The 23,908-nt window shown below is 33.2% G+C and overlaps 2 protein-coding genes across 2 annotated transcripts; one reads left to right on the top strand and one right to left on the bottom strand.

Annotated features, from left to right (window-relative positions):
- Positions 1–2,298: 2,298 nt before the first annotated feature.
- On the top strand, positions 2,299–8,773 carry LOC125059800 (glycosylphosphatidylinositol anchor attachment 1 protein). The gene is made up of 12 exons (XM_047664419.1): positions 2,299–2,652; positions 2,795–2,914; positions 3,298–3,457; positions 3,647–3,907; positions 4,109–4,223; positions 4,351–4,441; positions 4,751–4,994; positions 5,561–5,911; positions 6,755–6,894; positions 7,469–7,614; positions 8,229–8,409; positions 8,618–8,773. The coding sequence occupies exons 1-12, from the start codon at positions 2,404–2,406 to the stop codon at positions 8,708–8,710; spliced, it is 2,151 nt and encodes a 716-aa protein (XP_047520375.1). The 5' UTR covers positions 2,299–2,403; the 3' UTR covers positions 8,711–8,773.
- Positions 8,774–16,281: 7,508 nt separating this feature from the next.
- LOC125059659 (facilitated trehalose transporter Tret1-like) lies at positions 16,282–23,653 on the bottom strand. Its single transcript, XM_047664179.1, has 10 exons — positions 23,546–23,653; positions 21,152–21,381; positions 20,572–20,672; positions 20,204–20,423; positions 19,788–19,893; positions 19,530–19,604; positions 18,432–18,649; positions 17,845–18,027; positions 17,148–17,241; positions 16,282–16,491 (listed from the first exon to the last, which is right to left on the bottom strand). The coding sequence occupies exons 1-10, from the start codon at positions 23,580–23,582 to the stop codon at positions 16,346–16,348; spliced, it is 1,410 nt and encodes a 469-aa protein (XP_047520135.1). The 5' UTR covers positions 23,583–23,653; the 3' UTR covers positions 16,282–16,345.
- Between the last annotated feature and the right edge of the window lie 255 nt (positions 23,654–23,908).

Here is a 23,908-nt window from a genome sequence, read left to right as displayed (position 1 = left end):
TGCTCCGGTCCGGCGTCGGAAGCCGGAATGAGTCATTAAAAAAATATCGGAAAGCCGGATTGCGCTTCTCCACTATATCCGATCCGACAATAACCGATACTTGTATATTTATCATACAATACTGATATTAACTAAAACCCATATACATACTTTATTTTATTAATAAAACGTTCTAAATTCTGAATATTTTATTGCCTGGCTAGTTTATTACTTTTTTATATTGTCTATCTTGAAATATTATAATCTACTTAATAAATAGTTCACTAATACTGAATGATATAATATAACTATAAATAAATAAACCTATGAATAATAATTTATAACCTCTTGGATATACTTGGACCGATAAAACACCGCGTTCCGATCTAGCAAGTTATCGGATCGTTAAAAACCGGATGCCGGAGTAGTGGAGAAGCACGTAAGTACTGTTGTGAGTTTCTAAATCGGAACGGCAATTAACGTTTGCCGGACCGGAGCAGTGGAGAAACGGCCTAAGGTAATCATTTATCGTGAATGTTGAACTAGAATAACGGTTTGTTTTCTGTAAAGATTTTTTCTTCTACTAAAACTATGCAAACTGATGTTTGTTGATCTGCCACAAATGGACACTCACATTGCCATAAGGCTCGCAAGTTCGAATTGGTATTCTCTTTTCTTGAAGGGCCCTAAGTCGAATTGGTTTATTTTTAATTGGAAATACTTTATAATTGGAAATACTTCAGTGGGCAGCTGGTTCCATGCTAGTTGAGGCTTTAAGGAAAGTGTCTTTAAAGAAAAAAGTAGCAACAAAGGGTATTTTTTTTATCGGAAAACGCGCAAACTGTATCTTCTTGGGCAACTGTAGGAATTTTGGTTTGATGAATTTTAAAAAGGAACTGATATGTCGTAAAAACCTATTACAATTATTACGAGTACGTGCTTAAAAGCCATAGCCAAGCCAAGACTATGTATTTGCGTGGTGTTCCTACGAGAATGAAAGTGCCTGCGCCTATTTCACCATGTCTCCTGCTTATAGAGGACAAATCTTTGTTTTTAATTTATTTTATTATTATTAATTACTTAAGATGTTATGTGGAGTATGATGGTTACAAACATTGTGTAAAACAAAAAACTTGGCGATTAAAGAGTGGTGGAGAGTTTATTGGTAGTTCTTCTCTTCCGTTCTACGCCCTTGATTTGACAACTGGCAGTAAATGTAAAATTAGAAGCATTTCATATATATTAATTTTTTGGCGCTCGTAAGGTATTATCCGATATTATCGGAGTGTATGGCCTATCCATTTCCACTTGCATCGCTTGAGCTGCTGGCTGCTGGTGTATTTGAAAATCTATCGTATATTCGCCATCTCCCCACTACAATTTGCATTTTCCCTTATCGTCGAGCTGAACTCCTTTAGGTACACAATTCTTCTTCTTATCCGGTACACTCTTGACAGAACGATCGTGATCGCTATGTAGTAGTAGTATTAGTAGGCGCACATGTCGTGCGGATCGGGACGTTTTATTTTTATTTGACCGCGCGCGAAAGACACTATTCCACCTCCTATTGAACTGTTGAGAACAGACGCTGCTTAATACTGAGTTCTTAAAGTATCGAAACCCCAAGCATTCTCCTCCAGCACCACATTACCAGAGCGTCTATTTTCTGTCTTCACGAGCCTGGTCTTCGTGGCCTTCGGTAGGTTTTTGGGCCTGTGAATATGGTTTGTGTCTATTCCGAAGGCCAAACTCCTCTCTGCCACACCTTTTTGCAGATGAGACGAAACATCTGGTCGCCACGTTCTCGTAAGGCGTTATGTCGCGGCGGCGGGAGAATGACGTGTCGATCGCGTGATTGGTAAATCAGTTGACGTTTGTGTCCCAGATGCGCAAACTTTAACCCACTCCCTTGTTAATTGCTCAAGAAGGCTCGTTTCAAAAAGACGCAGTTGATTTAAATTAAAAAATTTCATCCGTACTTCTCTCCAGTATGGAGTCGTTCCCAGAGTGTAACTTATAAATACTTTTAATATCAAACTATCAATATATAGATAAAAAAAGTTGGTATTTTCGTGGGGTTTGATTGTTTATGAACATTTAAAACTACAATTTCATTTGTTTTCTTTTCGCCCATGGCCCAGGCTTCTTCCGACCATACCGTCTAGTCTTCGTCTTCATAGAACTACTTTTTTAAGGCAATGTTGCCACTTGTCTAATGCATTCTAGTCTGTGGTATATATCCGCTATTGTATATACTGTTAATACCTGACTGCTGACAGTGACATTGACTTGGAAATATCAAATAATCAATGGGTTTCAATTTTCAAATAGATTTTAGATTTTCGTCAACATTTTGATTAAAAAAAACTACAATAAATAAATGATCACAAATTACAAATACTATTAAAAATAAGTTAAATTAAGATGGGCCTTCTATCAGACCCAGAATATGGGTCGATGCGATTCATAAAAGTTCTGAAAAGGATCCATTCGCCTCTGTGTTTTCTATTTTACATTGGTGCTATTGTATGGTTCTTTTTATTAGGGCACCGGGAGTTTAATAATGATACTTACTTCTCGGAAAATGCATTACTGCCAGGCCTGGTAACCAATGAATTCAATGGAGAACAAGCTGCGAAACAATTTCATAATGAACTTCTTCAAGAGCTTGAGGTAATTGCGATACTTTTTCCCGTCTAGTGTAACCAGACATAGATAGTGTTTTTAAAACGAAATCTGCGAATTATTTAATGAATTAAGTTTTTCATGGTACTGATAACACAAAACATTGGTTACAAATCTGCAATTCTTACAGGATAAATATGAAGATACGGATGAGATGCCAGTGCCATGGTTGGTTGCTAAGATGTCGCAGATTCATTTAGAAGTGTACACACACAATTTCACACTTAATTACCCTCTTGGACAAGGACAGGTATAAAACATCAGATATGTTTATCAACAGTAAAGTGCAATACGATTGCACTCACTGAAGCAGGGAAAATGTATCTTCATCACAATAGTATTTCCTGTATATATTAGAAATTCTACTTTATAAAGTGGTAATAAACAATTTAGAATGATCAGTGTGAACCTGTTAATATTGTTTTATGTGAGTACTACACATTTAATTCAAACTCTATTAATAGTATTTACATAGTTTGATGTTGAACTAGACTGCTCAATTAGATTAAATAGTCACCTGTTAACTTGATGTGGTAGATTCTTAACTGACCAGAAATAATTGAAAGCACTCAAAACATCAAGCAACTATTTGTATTTGTATCCATTATTAATGTTTGATTATAATCTTTACAGGTATTTAAAGGAACAAATGTATATGGCATTCTCAGAGCACCTCGAACATCGTCATTGGAAGCACTGGTGCTCACAGTTCCATATAGACCTTTATCCTCTCATCAGAAGGGAACTACAGCTGGTATTGCACTAATGCTGGCTTTTGCTCAATTTGCTAGACGTGAGTAGCAATTTAGACATTGTAAATTCTTAAATATTTTGTCTTGAAATTAATATAGGTAAATAGTAAAAAAAATATAATCCAAATATTCATCACTTACCTTAATATTCACTGAGTACTTTAAATAGCTATTAATAAGTAAAGGATTGTCTTTGATTTCAAAATATAAATGTTTCATTACAATTTCAGCTAAAAAGTATTGGGCCAAGGACATAATATTTCTAGTAACGGAACATGAGCAACTAGGTATGCAAGCATGGCTCGAAGCCTACCACGGTCTTCAAAGTGATTCTGGCACATTTTATACCAACCTTGGTAGTTTTTGGAAGTCAAAGAAAAAAGGATGGGAATGGACCGATCATAGTCGGTGTTTGGATCCCGGTACTTTAAAAGGAAGGTCAGGATCGATACAAGCAGCTATTAATTTGGAGTTTCATACACCAAAGATAAGTATGTATTTCTATTTAAAAATTTGACCTGCTGTGAATTCACATAAGGCTAGAATTTAAAAGCCGGCTTAAAGTCTAAATATTAAAAAAAAAATCATAATTACTATTTATTTAATATTTTTCTTTCCTGGGGTGTTAATCTGAAAGATGCTGTATTCTGATCATCTTATATAATCAGGTGTTTGTATGAACTTTATTTCAGAGTACATAGAAGTGAAAGTGGAGGGTCTGAATGGACAATTGCCGAACTTAGATTTAGTTAATTTAGTGCACAAACTATGCGTTAAGTCTGGAATACATCATTCCTATAAAAACAGGTAACAGTACTAAATTCTGTTCTCATTAGCATAAGCTTCCCTATAACTTTTGAGTAAAGAACTAAAGGGTTTTATTAGTACAGATTTAAGATGAATTTTTTTTCCAAAGAGTTCAATTGTGTTCTAGTTATGCCTGGGTAAGAAATCGTAACAGTATGGACGGATGGGTGGATGGAGTGTGGACTATGTTGGGGATGATGTCGGCTCAAATAGCGGGGGTAAGTTTCTCGGAACTTAAAATTTGTTTAACAGCATTTCTAACTATGGAATAAAAGTAAATTTTTCTTTAATTTAAAAAAAAATGTAAGTCATGATCTATTAATTTTTGTACATCTAAACATTTACTTTTAAATCTTGGATTAAATTTTTTGCAACAAACTCATTTTGACAAGCTAATAAAAACTTGAGGGTCATGATATGATAATGTTATCTTTCATTTTTCCGTAACCGTTTCTGCTTTCCATTGAAAAATGTACTTACAATTCAATAACGATAGATATTCTATTTTACGCATTATCACTTTACAGGTCCCGAACGGCAACCACGGCCTCTTCCATCGATTCGGAATCGAAGCCGTGACCCTCGAAGGTCGAGACGCCGACGACCCGGCGGGGATTCCCCCGAGGGTCCACCAATTGACGGCAACGAATTTCTACAGACTAGGAACGGCATTGGAAAGCATATTCCGATCTTTGAATAACTTGCTGGAGAGATTCCATCAAAGTTACTTCTTCTATTTGCTGGCAGCGACCGATCGCTTCATTTCTATCGGTAACAATTTTTATTTAGCAATTACACGACTACATATTAATTTACCAAAAGAAAAGCACTATTTGAATAATAAAAATAATAGCGAAGAAGTGAGGTTGAGCCTTTACAGCTCGGCTCGGGCCGTTTTGGCTAGCCCAGCTATGTCCTATTGGGATTTTTAGTACGTAATACTTGGACCGGCTTGTGTCGTCGCGGGCTGGACCATCGCCTGAAGTTCACCTTAGTCGGCGCCTTTTGCATTTATCATTGGCTTCGCTGATTGGATCATCGGACCCTTAAGACGCGTCGCGGTCTGCCGAGGGCCTCTTTGTCGGGGAGGGGGGAGCCCTGCTTCTATAGCTGGAAACCAGTTATACCTCTCTCCTACGCATCGCTTGACATTTTTCTGCTGATTAAATAATATTCACTATCGTTACATGTCGGTTTCGTTAAAATCCAGTAAACAATAATTATCAAAAAGTTAATTTGTAATTAAACCAAATTAAAATATCCATTTCGCTCGTTCTTATTTACCGTTTTATAATGTTTAGTTTTTTGTAATGAATTAATAAATGTAATAATTTAAGGTCAGTACATGCCGTCCCTGTGCCTTCTCTGCGGGGCGATGCTGATTCGCGCTCTGTCTCTATGGGTGACGATACAAAAAGAAGAGGATAAAAAAGAAGATAAGAAAGACGACGACAAAGATAAAGATGAAAAGGATAACGAAGAAAGTGAAGTTATCGAAAATCGTGAAGGGTTAAGAAAAAGAGTTAAGGGAGACTTAAAAGAAGTTAAAGATAAAAAGATTTTTAAAGAAGACAGCGATATAAAAGAAACAGAAAGTATTAGTATTGTCAGTATTGGGGCGAATTATTTTTTGGCGCATTTGATTGGGTTGGGTGTTATGAATTCGCCTGTTGTGTTTAGTCATATTGGTAAGTTAAAATAATAATAAATTAATTTTTATTAAACTAAATGAAGGTAGAATTTAAAATTAGTTTCTACTCTTGCATAAACCTTTAGTTTATATAAAAAAAAAAAAAATTTAAGAACTTTTTAGGCCAATATTGGTGTACAAAAATTGCCGAAATTAATTAATAGTTTTTACTGCTGCTTAAAGAAATTACTAATCAAATTATTTCGTGTATTTATTAATTTTAATAGTTTTAATTTTTTTATCATTAAAATTAGGGATGCATCGATACGCATTTTTGTCGATACGATACCGATGCCGATACTCTTAGAGAAATATCGTCGATACCGATACCAACGCTTATTGAATTAAAATTAAATTAAGGTAAAAATATAGTTAAAGTTTAGTTAAAGTTTTTAATTTTTATTCAAACATATTAAGTCGCAAACTTATAAACAAATAAGATTAAAAGTTTAGTTATTAAAATTAAGAATTAAGAGTAATAAATTAATTAAAATAATATAAATAGTAACTGTAAATAATTAAAATTAATATTGAAAAGATTTTTATAATTCTGTATTTTATTAAATTTGGTATCGAAAAAATACTACTCGCGATAGCAGTTAAAAGCCAACTAAAGTGTCTAGCGAAATGGAATACGCGGTGAAAAAGCGGGTGAGAGAGACAACAAACTGAACAAAACGCTAGCAATTGCTTTTTTAAAGCGCGATATTTGAAAAGTATCGTCGTATCGGCAATTAAAATATCGCCGATGTCGATATATCGATAAACCCAAAGTATCACCGATATATCGGTATCGGATGCACCTCTGATTAAAATACTTATTTGAAAATGATATTTTCAGGAGCAAAATACTTCGATAAGCCGTCGGAAGTCTCCGTCTATTACGGACTATTTTGTGTGTCCGCGCTCATAGTGGTTATATCGCCATTCCTCTTGAAGCTATTTCGTCAACGCCCCGCGAACAGAGAGGAACTGACTATTGTAAGTTAAAATTCTCCATTTGTATACAAAAGTAGTAACACGTTTTGATAAACTTCTATATTAAGAAGAAATTATTTAGAAAAAATTAACTGATTTCGAATACCTGTCAACTGAAAGTAATTTTTTTTGAACTTAGATCGTGTACTCTTTAAAAATGCGGATGCTTCTAAAATTACTAAACTGATTAAAGAAAATTTAACTTTCATATATATGCATACCTGACATCAAAAAGGAGTATCTCGATATGACTCAGCTTCCGAAAATTTTTTCGACAAACATAATATATAATATATATGTTGAATTAATGAAGCCTTTATTTGAAACAACCAAGTTTTTACATCTATTAACTAATCTAATGAATTTACTTATTTTGATATTTTATGAATTATTATTTTTCAGTTCCTACAATATACGTACAGTTAAAAGAGATTCTTTTTTTAAGACGGCGTATGAAACAAACATTAAAATGAAACATTATTAGCTTAAGATTTAGGTTAAAAATAGAATAAATTTGTGTGTCTAATATTTTTCGAAGCTTATACGAGTAGGGAGTGACGTATGATATTGTTTTCAGATCAACATTCTGCTCCTCATAGAGATGTCCACGTTGGGTCTTTGTGTGGGTATGCATAATATATCATTGGGACTGTGTGTGTGTGCGTTGTATACTCCGTTAGCTCTACTGGTCGGTGTCCGAGAAGCAAAGGGTGGACTCAAACGGTAAATATCGTTATATATATATATATATGTATGTATTTTGTTCCTTTCGTTGTAATAAAATCTCCCAATCTATGGATTCTGAGATAGTCAAACTCTCCAGATACAAACTCACAAATCACGGTTATTTTACGATCAGCTTAAGCTGACTCGACACATCGGCGTCATCTGTTTAATTATTGTAAAAAGGTGTTATTTAACTTTCAAATTATTAATTTCATTATTAAGAATTACTTAGTACCCACCCTGATTAAGTCTGTGGGTCTGTCGAGAGATCTTTCAATTTAGTAAAAGATAATGTTTTCTTCAATAGAGAAACTTGACATTGCGTGGGACCAAAACTCTATATCGCTATTTGAAGAGTATCCCAATTGTATACAATACAAGGGTGCCTGTAAAACTTGCTTGAAATGTGTATTTAAATTTATATATTTTAAATGTCAAGAGTATCTGTATATAATATGTGTTAGCTAGCTATATTAGATGTGATATGTGATCCCTAAGCCCCACAGATGTAGTCTAACACAATGAATATATAAATAGACCTAGAAATGAATAAGACAGAGCAAGCAAATCTGATTTATTGTTATACATATTATCAATGATCCAATTTACAGGTCACTTTCAGCATATCTGAAACGGGGCATATGCCTCCTGCTGAATCCATTGGTGATATTAACAGTGTGTATGATGGTGTATTCCCGGGTTCTGTTCCCGGAAGAACCACTTCTGAGCGCGTTAGGTCGAGGGAGGGATGCGGCGATGCAAGCGATAATGTTCTCTATTGTTGATTCCTTGGTAAGAATTATTCATTGATTGTTCTAATCGAGTACATTAGTTTTTAATTTTTGGCTTATTGCAGCAAGTTGCCTTAAGCTGTGGTGCCACAGTCGCTGTATGTTTGTCGCAGGTTTCCACAAAATGTCTTCCTTCACGGGGCGAGCTTGAGAAATAATGGGAATGGAAACGACACTTATCTTGTAGTAATAATAAAAATGCTTTTCAGATATATGGAAACTGGTTGTTCAACGTGGCGACGACGATGTTATTGCCCGTTTGGATTATATCTTGGCAATTATTGTGTGTTTCTGTCGCTTAGAACCAAAGAAGATATTTATTTTAACATTTGTTTAATTTACCCGAAGTAAAAAGTAATACTAAATGGTATTTTTATTTCATGATTTGATTTCGAATTATTTTATCATTCGAGACTATTATCTAAGACTATTTTTGGTAAACCGCTTCTGTGCCTATGTGGCCATGAGTATCTTCTATTTATCAGGATCACAGATAGATATATCACTATTCTTATACTTAATTTGCGATATTTGTTTTAAAATAAGTGTTGTTTGATGATTTGCTATTTTAAAAGTATACTTTTTCCCTCTGTCTTCTTTGCCGATGAGTAGGGTTGCCTACAGACTCAAATTTAATGACGTGGAATAAGTGATACATGTATCTTATGTTCCATAATAAACATATTTTATTTTTATTTTTTGAAGTAGAAACAATAAAAGTCAAATAAAATCTGTATAGTTAATATTGGATGTATCCTGATGTATAACAGTTACACAGAAACATAAATCGTTTCGCCTTAATATGACCGTTTTAGTAGCTACGTACCAACATATGGAACATGTTGCTATGCCTCATAGAAACTGTTCGCTTAACCGAAATAATAACCTAAGTACTACATACAACTAGATTTCTCCATAAAAACTTTTTCAGAGTTCAAGGAATAAATTAAAAGAAATGCTAGAATTGAGCTTAGTAACATGTTATGCGATTAGTTTATTATAATTTATAGTTTGATTAATATAAGTACTTAGATTACGCACTAAGGGTAGGGCTTAAGTCTAAAAACATTTAATTTAGTAGCTTATAATTAAACGATTCAAACATCACTGCTAAAATAAAATATTGTACAGGGTCACTATGAACGTTTCAACAGGCTAGCGTATTTTAAATAAAGAAAAAATACAAAAGAACATTTTTTCGCCTCTCATTTCATATTTATTTATTTAGTTATTAAGTTTACGATATCATACATAGTACTAAATCTACATGATCATTTTACAAAATCTTCCATCTAAAATGTATGACAATTAAAGTAAACATACATTTTACAAAAAAATAGAAATTAAAAAATACAATTAAAACATATAGGTACAAGATAATAATATAAGCACACAATAAAATAAAATTATTAGAAATTTGTTGGTAATTAAAGCAGACAAAAAAGAAAAATCATCAGCAAAACAGCGAATTAGGTTCGAGAAAGGCACCCCACAATGCTTTCTCTAAAACCCATCAGCCCACTACCGAATATATCCAGCTCCGGATAAGCTGTGTTCAATCCGTTAAAATCGCGAAGAATTCGAACGAGTGGTGCCTGAACTCCTAGGTTGGTTTTGGGAGAAGGAATTTGGAAAATATTGCTGATTTTAGACCTATGGAATGAATAAGGGACGACAATTTTAATATCCTGTAAGAGGTCACTGCTCTGTATATGATTATCTAGCAATTTATATAAGAAGGTAACACCGGCTAAAATTATCCAATTGTACAGTGATATCATATTAAATTTTATCTATCGATAAGAATTTTCTTCGAATCTTATGTTTTTATAAGTAATAAAAAATGTGTGCATGTACTAATGTACACACGTAAGAAGTGAAACCTCTTTATGACCTTATTTTTCGAAAAATGATCTACTATATACAACTTTATAGAAATTGGTTAAATAAGATAAAGTTTAACAAAAGGCTTTTATTATCATAGACATGAATACAAATACAATTATTTAATTTTAACTTATTACTGTACTACTATGTAGTACTAAGATTATTACAGAATTTCATTAATTGTAATAGAATTATTAGTATTACTATCATTGTTATCGTTTTTATATATTTTTGTTACTAATGGCTTCGAATCTCTTCGGATCAACCGTGGTAGGGACAAGAAAAAGATGGCGCGTAACCGGAAAATGTGACAAATGTGTGTAAATTTTTTTCCAACGCCGATAAAGAAGTTTGACTTCAAAAAGCAACATGGCGCGTAACCTGCTACAAAATTTCTCCCATACGTCGATAAAGAAGTTTCACTTCAAAAGATGGCGCGTAACGGAAAAATGTGACGCGTAACGAAAAAATGTTAAACTAAATTTTTTTCCAACCCCGATAAAGAAGTTTCACTTCAATAAAATTAGAAAAAGTTTAACAAAAGGCTTTTATTATTATAGACATGAAAACAAATAATACAATTATTTAATAATTAAATTAAATAAAGTAAAGTAAAATTATTTTACCTTATTACTACTAAGATTATTACAGAATTTCATTAATTGTAATAGAATTATTACTATCATTGTTATCGTTATTATATATTTTTGTTATTAATATAAATTTTATACATTTTATGAACGCACTACACGGTTTTTGACATAAATAATAATGATTTAAAAGCATAATTTCTATTTATAACTAAATTAAATACTGCAATATTTATTAAATATAACGTGAAAAAATTATCCAATATAAATAATAGTACGTTGCGGTAAGCCTGAAGTTAGTTTTCAGAGGTAGGCAAACTTCACAAACAACAAATCTTGCAACTAATCAATAAATTGGATCCCAAATCGCCGGACAAGAAAAAGATGGCGCGTAACGGAAAAATGTGACGCGTACGTAATTTTTTTTCCAACGTCGATAAAGAAGTTTCACTTCAATAATTCATTTGCATCCACAAATAATAATAATAATAATAATCTTTATTGACATATTTGTAATTACAGAAATCCTATGAAGACTCTGACACCTAAACTAGGCTTTAGTGCCTGTATCTCAGGAGTCAGTGGCTTCTCCCAATATAATTCGTAACAAGTGTCAAGAGAGCTTATTCAAGATTTTACAAGACAATACTTTTTATAGACATTTGTAAATTCCAGATATTACATCTAATTATCTTCTTACACATAATATACTTAAACAAAAATAACATATATTGAAAAAAATGTTTCAGTATAAATTACAATGAATATAATAGGTAATAAAATAGGTACATACACATAAAATACTAAAATACATAAATATACATAATACATAAATATACATAATTATACATTTTACATATGGGTATATGTAACACTAGTATAAATATATAAATTATACACATAATTAATGAATCAAAATAACTAAAATATTATTGTAGCATGTTAGTTAAATAGATCTTCTGTTTCCTCATAATTTAAGGACAAAAGCCAAGTCTTAACAATTGATTTGCAGTCATGTAGTGAAAGAGGGTAGAAATTTAATTTTTTGTTTATTTTATTATATAGAAAGACTGAGAGATATGCTCGTTGTCGCCTTGCGAAGGTAGTACGGAATTTTGCTGTGGGGAGTACATTTGGTATACAGCGTTTGTTACTGCAAACCTCTGGGTTATAAGGGGTATGGACATGTTGTTTGGCTATTATATTAAAGACGAATAACTGTCTAACACTGAGGAGCTCACACTGTTTATATAAAAGTGTGGTTGAAAATCTGTAGGGTTTGAAAGTCATTACTTTTAGTAAAGATCTGTGGGCTCTTTCAAGCTGAATTAGATGTGACTTGCACGCTCCACCCCACACGCTCACGCAGTATCCAATAACCGATTTTACTAAGGCAAAGTAAACAGTGCGGAGTAGTTCAAATTCCGCGGCATAACGTAATTTTTTGAATGTCCAGATTAGTTTTCGCGTGCGTGCCGTTATAATCTCAATGTGAGGAAGCCAACTCAATTTATTATCTAATTCGATACCGAGGTATTTAATGGTATTGGATTTTGTTATATTAATGCAAGTACAATTGCGCTCAGAGACACATATGTGTATTTTAAGATTAATATCAGTCATATGGGAATTAATAGTTTGGAACTGAATATACGAAGTTTTAGAAATATTTAAAGTAAGTAAATTTTCCCTGAGCCATCTAGCCACCTTCTGCAGTCCGCTTTCGGCAATATTTTGTATCTCGGTCCAGGTGTCCCCATAAAAAACTATAGCCGTATCATCGGCATAGGTAAACAACCTGCAACTAGTTAGGGACATATTACATAGGTCGTTTATGTAAATAAGAAAAAGACTTGGACCAAGAATACTGCCTTGCGGAACTCCAAAAGTTACATTTGCGTCGGAACTAATATAATTATTAATCTTAACCCTTTGCACCCGACCACTAAGGAAATCTTTAAAAATAAGCAGGGCTGAGTCTCTTATTCCAATTCGCTCCAATTTGTCCACAAGTATAGGTATTGAGACGGTATCAAATGCCTTGGCAAGATCGAGGAAGACACCAAGGCACTTTTGTTTCCTGTCAAGTTTTTCTGTGACAAACTCAATCAAGCTACCCACAGCGTCTTCTGTTGACATACCCATTCTGAAACCAAATTGTGAGCTGGACAGAATATTGTACCGATTTAAAAACTGTATTAACCTCACGTTAAGCATCTTTTCTAGGATTTTTGATAGTGCTGTAAGCACAGAAATCGGTCTGTAGTTTGCAACACAATCCCGTGCCCCACCCTTGTGAACAGGAGTAATGAGAGACCTTTTAAAGACTTTTGGAAAGCAGCCTTCCCTAAAACATGTCTGAAACAAGATAGTAAGCGGCGATACAATGACATGTCTTACCATTTTTAGAAATCGAGCTGGTATAGAGTCCCAACCAGTGGCACAATCATTTTTTAAGCTTAAGATGAGAGATTCCACCTCACCCTCATCTGGTGGCATTAGTACGAAGGAGTTAGTCAAGCAATTAGATCTTGTACATATGTAGTTATACTTACACCCTGTAAGTTTTTCAGCTAGCTCTCTACCAACATTAGAAAAATAACTATTTATGTCCTCAACCGCATCCAATGCGTTACAATTCCTAATTAACTCATCGGCAGAAGATTTTTTACTTGAACTATCGGTGACATATTTTATTGCAGCCCAGGTTTCTTTATTTGATTTTGCACTTTTTAATAAGAATTTATCGTGTTCGCGCTTCAATTTTCTAAGTAATGAGCAACAAAAATTCCTGTACCTTTTATAGGTTATTTTAAGAATTTCATTTTGGGGGTCCCTTTTTAAATTAAGATGCAGTTTATCCCGGTGACGGATACAGCGAAGTAGGCCCGGAGTCATCCAGGGCTTAAGAGATTTTTTGCGCCTGGGTACACGGACTTTTTCAGTGTTAGCTTTAATAGCAGATGACAGAATTTCAACAAATCGAGTCGCAGCAGACTCGGCGTCTTGCTTGTTAGTCATAAAAGTAAAATCAGCCAATTCAACATATTTTATAGCTTCACTAAAATTTACTCTTTCAACAATGGAAGGGCACTGAGTATTAGTCCGTTTACTGTTAAGGGATAGATTTATTAGAATAGAGTCGTGATCAGTTACGGTGGAATTTATAACTATAACACTAGTTTGTAAAACAGTTTTAACCATTACATGATCGAGACAATTGCTTAATCGTGTTGGATATGTGTGGCCTGGCAGAAAACCCAATTCGCTGGTTAAATTTAAGTAAGAGTTACTGTTTCTGTCACCGTTTCCAGGTTTTATATCGATATTTATATCACCTATTAAAAATATATTCTTAGATTTTATAGATTTAACAATATCATTCAAAGCATTCAAAAAGCGCTCAGTGTAGTAAAAGGATGGTGATCTATAAATAGCTAAAAGTACAATATCTGGTACTATTTTAGCTAGCAGAAAGTTAGCATCTTTAGGATTAGGTTCTTCAATTTCGCAATTTATATTTTGTTTAGCATAAATTATAATACCGTCATTTTGATTTAAGCATTTTTTTGTGAAATAAGAATTATAATCCTTGAGACTGGGTATGGGTTTATTATCGTTTAACCAGCATTCAGTTAAAATTATTATATCTGGATCAAAGTACAGACGAGCTATATGGGCCAAGAATGCATCAATATTTTTGTAAACGCTACGGATATTTTGTGTTATAATTTTTAGGGAGTTTCCTGATTTTTTTACTAAATCATTACAATTATTTATATCACAACTGTAGGCAGTTGCCACTGTTATATTATCAATATCATTATTTATATTATCAATAAATCTAGCCATTTGTAAAATATTAAGCTTTTTGTCGCAGCTACTCGTGTCTGAGAAATGCTGACATTTTTACAAAGATAAGATCTCGATTTCAACATGATCACTAGACTAAGAATGTATAATTTTTTAGTTATGTAAAATACAATACAATGAACAGAGTATAAGTATGTATATAAAGTAAAACAATAATATAATATATAAAAAAATAAAATAATATCTATAAAAACAATAATTAAGTGCCGGATTTTCACAAACAGGAAAGTTATCGTAGGCCGGCGGAGTTTCCTGGGGACCTCAAAAAGTCATTGTTTTAGACGAAGTTTATTTAAATCACCCTCACTATCAATTTTAATATGCCGTTTACCTTCATCTTGTCTCAGGTAGGTTCTTCCAAATGAGGTCCAGCAGAATTTATATCCATTTTCCTGAGCAAATGCACGAGCCAGATAATTTAATCGTTTTCCGCAGGGTGATAGACATTCTGAAATAAAAAATGGCTTTGCTGGTCCTTCCAAACTTAAGTGTGCCGTGTTCAATTTGTTAGCAGAATTCATTTTGTTAAATTTGCGTGCCTTTTCAATAATACCATCTTTCAATATAACGCTGCCCAATTCCACAATAATTGCTCCATGTCCAGTTTTACTTTTTGTACGATAAATATCCTTAATATCCTGTTTCTGTATGGGAAAATCAATAACATCTGCAGCTTTTGAAGCAATTTTACATAAACTATCCTTATTTTCACCGGTAATCTTAGGAATATTTCTTAGTTCAAGTTTAGTTGAGGCAGACGTTCGTTCCAGCGACTCGATTTTCTTTTCAAGCTGATCAATATACAGACGATCTTCATTCCTCTGTTTTTCCAACTTCTCGTATTTAGCTTTCATATCTTCGTACTGCTTAGAGACAAAAGCAATGGAGTCTTTTATTTCTGTATTTTGTGTCAAGATTTCTCTCATGGAGGATTGCAAGGAGGTGAATTTACTTTCATTTTGAGAGTTTGCTTTAGCAAGCATATCCTTAATTTCGGTTATGAATTTTTTAATATAGGACTCATCCTGCTTGCGCCTCATAGTTACATTGCTTCGCTCCTCATTAGATAAATCTGGCGCGGAGCCCGAAAAAGAAGCTTTCGGCGCGTTCAACCTAGCTTCCTTTAAGTCTTCGGGAGTGGGGGTGCTGGGAGGTGTGCGCTTAAGAGGCATATTTCTGACAAAAGATGACACCAGAGTACACGAAAAAATAAACTTGGACCAGCCCCCTATAAATTTCCGCTACCCGCTATCGCTTATGAATTACGGCAACTTACAAAGCTTGCGTATCGATGATGCGCGCAGACGGAGCGTACAACTTAAGCTGTCTCACAAGTGTTGTCCCGTTCGCACAGATGCACTTACTGCAACGCAACTCATGCGCTCCTGGTACACACCTTAATTTATTCGCACGGAATTTATTTTTAATTTGATTTTTAAGTTATAAAACAAATAGAATGCACACGTCTAAACGCTTCCGCGGTCCAGGGGGGAGAGCAATACCTATCAATCTAATGATATAGAATTTCGTGTTATACAGTCTTCTATCAGTTTATTTATATTACAAGCTTAGGTTAATCAAACATTATTACACTTTATTACGAGCTCTAGGAGTAGCGAATTTCAGTTGTATCGCGTCCACGGCTAGACCCTTAGTTTCTGGCATGAAAAATACACAAAATATTGATGTTAAGCCACATACTACTGCAAATATGTAGAAGACTCCGCCGAGACCTGAAAATTTAACAAATCTCAAGAAGACGCAAGAGTTTTAGGGTAACTGAATATTGACATTACATATCAATAACAATACATAGAAGATAGATGTGTACAGTTTAAGACGTTTAAATATTTGTTATTGTTATACTTTTTTAAAGGATAATAAAGAAGGTATTCCATGAAATGAATTCCATCAATATTTGTATTTTGTCATTTTCTGTCTTAGCTTGTGCTTAGCTTAATCTCACCGTTAAAATGTCTATAAATACTAAATCATAGTTTATGCTTAGTGTACACTTAGCAAAGCTTTTTCGTGAGTACAGTTTGAGCTAAGTCTAAGTGCGCTCTATAGATCTTGCCCTAAGTCCCTCTACCGTAGAAAGTATTAAACGATGGGGTCTCATTGTTTTGATGAATGTTTATTGATTATGGTTTTTCTTATCCATAAAATGTAATGTTTCTTTTCATGTAACAACAACTCTACTGAATCTTCACTTTATAGAGTTCGCACAAACTAAGGTACAGAACCTTAGTTTGTGGCCAGAAGAGGCCAGGATTTAATACATTTTTATTCTAATTATTATGATACAATTGTTCTCGCCCTACGTCTAAGTTACAGAGCAGACAACGCATCTACGTCATTTCTAGTTTTAATTATGTTCCAGACTTACCTATACAGTTAACAAGAGGATTGAATATAAAAAGAACGACAAAGAAACACATGAATGTCCATTCCATTATCAACATGGAAGCAAATGTTTTGATCTGTAAAAAAATAACTTCATTAAAATGTTAAATAGCACCAAATTGAGCTTATTGTTAGCTTAATAATATTAATCCAGTGGCGCTACAACCCTTAGTCTACTCCTTCAGATTGCATCCATTTTTTGTCTTATTAAATAGGCAAGTAGGTGACCAGCCTTCCAAAAAGCGAGGTCGATTTTCGGTTCTGTGTCAGTGAAGGTGTTAATTGCAAACATGAAAAAGTTAGTTAGTTGTAGTCGACCTTATTAAACACGCAACTAAAAGGTTGACAGACACGCTTAACCAGTAGGCTGCTCAGTAGTGTTAGCTTATTGAAAAAAAAATGCCAGTAAAAGTTCATAATGCTTAATAGTTATAGTTTATTAATTACATTTTAATTTATTTATATTTTTTCTAATTCTCCATAAAAACCTACCTTAGAGTTCAAGGAATAAATAAAAATTACTCGAATTCCATTTTCGAGTTAAGTATAGCCTTAGCACATATTTTGAGATTCATTTCGATATAATATAGACAATAAAAAAATATTGCGATGAATTCGTGTATTAGCAGGTGCTATTCATACTTAAGACTTGTCAGTTGTCATAAATAATATAAACGAACCTCAGGCAAAAACACCTCTGCGCTGTAAATATATGGTATGGTTCCGGCTCCGATTGTATACACCACACAATACAAATATATAAAGAGAGCGGCCACCCAGTGAGGACCCCATGTGAACTGAATCTGGGTGCCCAGAATGACGCAGCATATTGCAGCCAATATAGAGGAGTAGATCATCAGGCCCTAGAAGATAGTAAATAAATGTTTTTTTTAAATATTAACAATATAGTAAGGTGACATTGATGTTATTAAACCTGCGATTTATAAAACCTATCCACAGGTATAGTTTATACGCATATTATTATCTAAATTTTATTGAGTTTTAATACATAGAAAAAAATATAATACGGATTCACTGGAATTTTCTTTCACTCACCTCAACGTTACGTGTGCTTTTCAGTAACCGAATCACAGCCAATTTGAATATTTAAATTCCAGTGTCGTAGTGTTTGTAACCAAACTCCTCCGAAACGGCTTGCATGTATATTGTTAAAATTATATTTTTAAGGAGGCCCTAATAAATCTAACAATAACATAAATTTAATGTAACTTATAGTACTCGAATAAAAGCTACTTTTTTATTTTACCTTTCGCCCCAAAGCTTCCACCAAATACGCGGCCAAGAAGCCGGCAATGACAGTGACGATGGCAAATATAACGCTGGACACAGTAGCAGACATGCTGGGGATGGCCTGCTCGAATAATGGCTGCGCATATACTTGGACCACCACGAGGCCTTGGAAGACCACAGCTGAGTTGAGGATTAAAGATACGACTAGGGCCCGACGCGATGAGCGGGATTTTTCTGAAAGAAATAGTTAAGAAGTCTTTAAATTAGAATACAAGATATTTAGTAATGTTAATTCATGATCGCAATACATGAGCAAACTATAGAGACACAAAACTATAGAAAACATATTATGAAAATACCGAATACGCAGGACAAATGTCGGAAATGCTACAACACATTAAAGGAGCTTGCAAATCAATAGTACCAAAATAAAACCAAGCAACAAATAAACGAGGTTGCACTTATAATATACCAGAAATTTTCTTTTGAATATAAACTTAAAATCTCTAAACCCATACAAAATTTTAAATATATCCCAGAAACGATTCTAGAAAGTTATACTCAGTTATATAACAGACAAAACAATACACTGCAATAGACCAGATGTAACTCTTGAAGTCAATAAAGAACACATTTAATAGATATTGCCATATGCAACACTCACGACTTCCAAGAAACAATAGCTCTTGAAATCACGAAAGATTTTGATCTTAAAAAATAAATTCAAAGGATGTGGACCCTTAACAGAGTATCAATAGTTCCTATCATTTTGTCCACCACCGGAATAACGCCAAAACAGTTACACGAATCAATCAAATTATTAGACCTTCCGAAAACCAGGTAGATCATCCTTCAAAAAGCAGCTATAAGCCTTTCTATAAAAATAATTAAAGAAACAAGAAAATCTCCAGGCCAAAATATAGGGTTACGAGTATAGCGCGCTTTACTTTAGCTCTGTTTCACTGTACACTGTTGCACACGGGCCTAAGCCAAGTGAAAAATTTGAGGGTTATTCTTAACGTATTTAATATACATAATAAATAATTAATTAAAGAGTATGAAATATTCACGGAGACAAATAGTTTGTGAGATAGTCAAATTCAGTGGAACTTACTGAAAAATTGCCAAATCGATAATTTTTGTACTGAATTCAAGTCCGGTCTCATTTTTTCTTCTTCAGGGGTGTTTTCTGAAAAAAATCAATAAGAACTTTATAATTACATTAATTTCTTGTACTGAGATATAAATGATTCATTTGTTTATATTATGTACTGCAGTCTTGTACGTATATGTTGTAAAAGAAAATTAAACGTCAACGAAAAAAGGTGATATCACATTCAGTTCAGGATTAGGTTTCAAAACAAATTAGTACCATCTAATTGAGGATTCAGTATCCTTCTGATATTGTTCATCTCTTCTTGAACTTCTTTTGATGACACTGGAACACTTCTGTAATGAGCTAATGATTTCGCAGCTTCCTGAAATTTGATAAAATAAATGTAATCAGGGACCAAACTTTTTAAATTAATTTTAGTTTTCTACAATATTATAATTATTTTATAATATTATGTATGTTTCTATTTTAATTAACTTTAATCTTTTGTATTTACAATTAATGGTACATTTATCGGCAATATAAATAAATCTCAACAATTTTCATTTGTAACCATGAAAGGTGACCATTACATTAGGCCTCTGTGACTAATATATTTTTTTTTACACTATGGTCGTAGAAGGTAGTTTTATTACACCGCTCAAAACTGCTTATTATCTTTCATTTCCACATACTTTTTCGAATCCTTTCTTCATCAGCATTAAAGGCGACTCCCTAACATAGCAAAGAAGAAGTACTCCAATGACAGTAAGAGTGAGGCATGTGTAGTTCATGATCTCGTACTGTACCAGACCACCGAGAAGGTAGGAGATTAGCATTCCAATACCGAAGAACATCATCACACCAGATGCCATGGAACCACGGATGGATTCCTGACAGAATTCTCCCACGTACCTGAAAATGTCATTTATCATTTTAATTCGTTACGCTTCACTTTTCGTTCTACATAAAACAAGTCAGATTGTTCTTCTCTATGGGGTAATTTGACGCTTTTTATAATTAAATCAATCTTTTACATTAGTTTAGATGATAATAAACTTACAGTGGAATAACGATGAATGTACAACTGGTAACACCAGAGATGAAAATTGAAGTCAACACGGCCTCCACTGTCTTGAAGGCTATCACAATAGCCCAGCTGGACTGAAAAAATTAAATTAAATTTTAAAGCTACGTTACATTATATCTTGTTTTGGTTGGTTTGTTATCTATAAATATTTATGTTTTTCCTCGCCGTAAGCAGTGAGTTTCCCTGAGCAATGTTGGCCTAATGATTTCAACGTGCGACTCTCATCCCTGAGGACGTAGGTTCAATCCCCGGCTGTGCACTAATGGACTTTTTTTCTATGTGCGCATTTAACATTCGCTCGAATGGTGAAGGAAAACATGGTGAGGACACCGACATGTCTTAGACCCAAAAAGTCGTCGTGTGTACTTGCCTATTAGATTGACGAATGATCATGAATCAGATACATAAATCTGAGGCTCAGATCTAAAAAGATTGTAGCGCCACTGATTCATTATTTTTTTCCCTCGCGCGAATTAGTCCTGTCCAGTGAATCATTTTATGAGCCTGTACCTTAAGTACTTTTGTGATAATAATCTTGGAAATGTCGACTTACCACTTGCAACAAAGAGAATGTGATACACGTATACTTCCGTCCCAATCTATCTAAAATATATCCCGAGAAAGGGAGTGTGACCACCGCGCTGATAGAAGAGAGGCTCCCGAGGAGAGACAGCTCAGTCTCTGACATAACTCTATTTAGAGTCGTGTTAGAGGAGCTGAAGAGACCCAGCACTGATGACGGCCAAGTATACATAATACCCATCGTCATGCAAAGGTAGCTGACTGAAAAAGTAAATCTTTATAAGTTGTATTTCTAAAATGCTATAAGTTAGATACATTAATAATCTATAGTGTTAAACTATGATCTCTGATATTTCTCAATTTAAGAAAGGACTATAAGAATTGGCAACTGTACAGAATTTACAATATTCTTAACCGATATAGTAATAATCATTAAAAATTTATAAGTAGAAAATTAAAACTTTTTAATTATCATTTAAATTTTAAAAAGCTTGGTCCCTGTGTTATCTATTTTAAGTCTTCAACTGAATTTGAATCATGAAGGTTTTATTAAAAGTTTGCTTAGTTAAGATATGCGTCATTGATTACTTTGAATTACGACGAATAGTAAAGTAATTTTAAAGATATAGCTGATAAAAATTTTAGAATTTGAAAATTATTTCATTATAACTTCTTTCGTTAAGTAAAATAACTATAAAGGTTTAAAGAAGATTATTCTCACTAAAAACAAAAACACTCTTGTGATTTACATGACAAAAAAATATTAATATTAAAAAACATAAAAAATAAAATCATAACCACAGTTGTACACAGTTTTTGCATTAGAGTACATCTGCGATCTTATATTTTTGCGACCGTATTCGGTTCGGATTTTAGATAGATGTACGAGTATACAGGGTGGGGTAATGTTTATAATTTGAGTAAGATAAGGAAAAAAAAGAGGTTTTTAATTAATTTATATATAGGTAAAAGAAGAATTTCAAAATTCTTTATATTTCTTAAGAATCTTTAATGAGCAAAATTCTGTAACACAACTATTTTTTTGGGCTTTAGTTGTGCTAGTTGTAGTAGAATGTTCTTTACTGTGTTATTAAGTATTTATTGCACTGCTTTTTGTGAATATGTGTACAGTTTTCATTTTACCATACGATGACCAGTCCCCTTGCCTGCTTATATTTATAAGATCACTTAAAACAGCCCACATTCAGGCGTTAATCAGTGCATCCATCAAAGCTGTTTCCTTTAGCTCGCGTGAAAGTTTTTTGAGAGGTCGTTTAATAAGTACTTTATACAAAATGACGTCCATCAAAGAATGCAAAATCCGCTAACGCACGTAATGAAACGCGATTTAATCCTATCAAATAAGGCGGAATTATGAGATAACACGTTATCTGTTTTACTCTTTGTTTGTTATAGTTGTTATTTTTGTCTTCGGTCATATACCTCTGTATACTGAAAACTTTTACAAACAAACAATACTTTTAATTATGTATGTAAATTGTTTTATTAAGGTTTTATCTGGTTTGAATTTTATAACTGTATTATTCAACGTATTTTATTGCACTCAATCTTTTATTGCTTTGATACAAAAACAAACAATGTTATCCCATTAAATGTTTTGTTTAAATTCTAGAAGATTCTAGTTTTTGTTTTAATAGACTTCTCGGGAATAAATTAATCACTTATGTAGCAGTCCCTACGTAGTAGACTACGTGCGACGCTACGCCGTAGCTAGACGTTTTAAACATGACGCTTAAGAAAGGATATATTTTGCCTACGGCTGTATTCTAGAAATGTCAAAAATATAGTGTTATATGTTTAGTATGAGTTTTGAACCTTACTAAAAGCAACAAAACCTTACTATATTCAAATATGTCGAAGATTAGTCTAGTCATATGTATAAAATATAATTTTAAATTATTCTTGTTTTCTTACATTAAAATTATCCCCACACATCAGCATGTCTTTGTAATAATTCGATTATGCCTAGCTTAATAAAGGTTTTAGTATCTTTTCATCTACTTTTACTATACAAATCATACCAATATGTGAACATCACAGTAGAAGATAAGATATATAATAAACCTAAAAAAATACAGGTTATTTTAGGTAATTTAAAGTTTTATAAATATACAAGTGCAGTTTTTTTGTCAAGTAATCGTCCGCTTCTTAGACTTAGTTTGATATGTTTATATTATAGGCTGTTGTAAAATTATGAAAGCCTTAAAACTCTTCACAATCATAAATTATTTAATAAAATCTCATAGCCGAAAATAGTACTCAACGTAAGCTGGAAGTTTGTATTATTATTAAGTTTTTGTTATTACGTATGTTGTTTTTCTCTTCAGTAAGTAATGTAACATATACTTTATTTTATAATCTAAGCACAATCCAATATTTGTAAAATTTCATTAAATGGACTTACCAACACCAGTCGCTAAAACTTGATTTATAATAGCCATTTATGTAATTTAAAAATAAACTTGTCAGAACACAATGTAACGCACATGAACGCTTGCGAACATATTAATTAAATCAAATCAACGTGGAATGTTATAGTGGTAATGTTAGGCATGTGTATATAAAAAGCGATACAATTTAAGCTTTTTAATGCTTTTTATTGGAATGAAATATGCCTAATAATATACATTTATTCTATTAGATGATCTTCGGTTTTATGTCTAGACATATTAAGTAATGTCAAATATGCTATGCATATAATAGCGGGGAAGTATGTCAGAATAGAAGTGTACGGGACATATTTAGTGTCTCTACACTTTAGATTTTT

Source organism: Pieris napi, chromosome 20 (genome assembly GCF_905475465.1).
Source record: "Pieris napi chromosome 20, ilPieNapi1.2, whole genome shotgun sequence".
Classification (NCBI taxonomy): domain Eukaryota; kingdom Metazoa; phylum Arthropoda; class Insecta; order Lepidoptera; family Pieridae; genus Pieris; species Pieris napi.
This window is presented reverse-complemented; position numbering and strand designations above follow the sequence as displayed.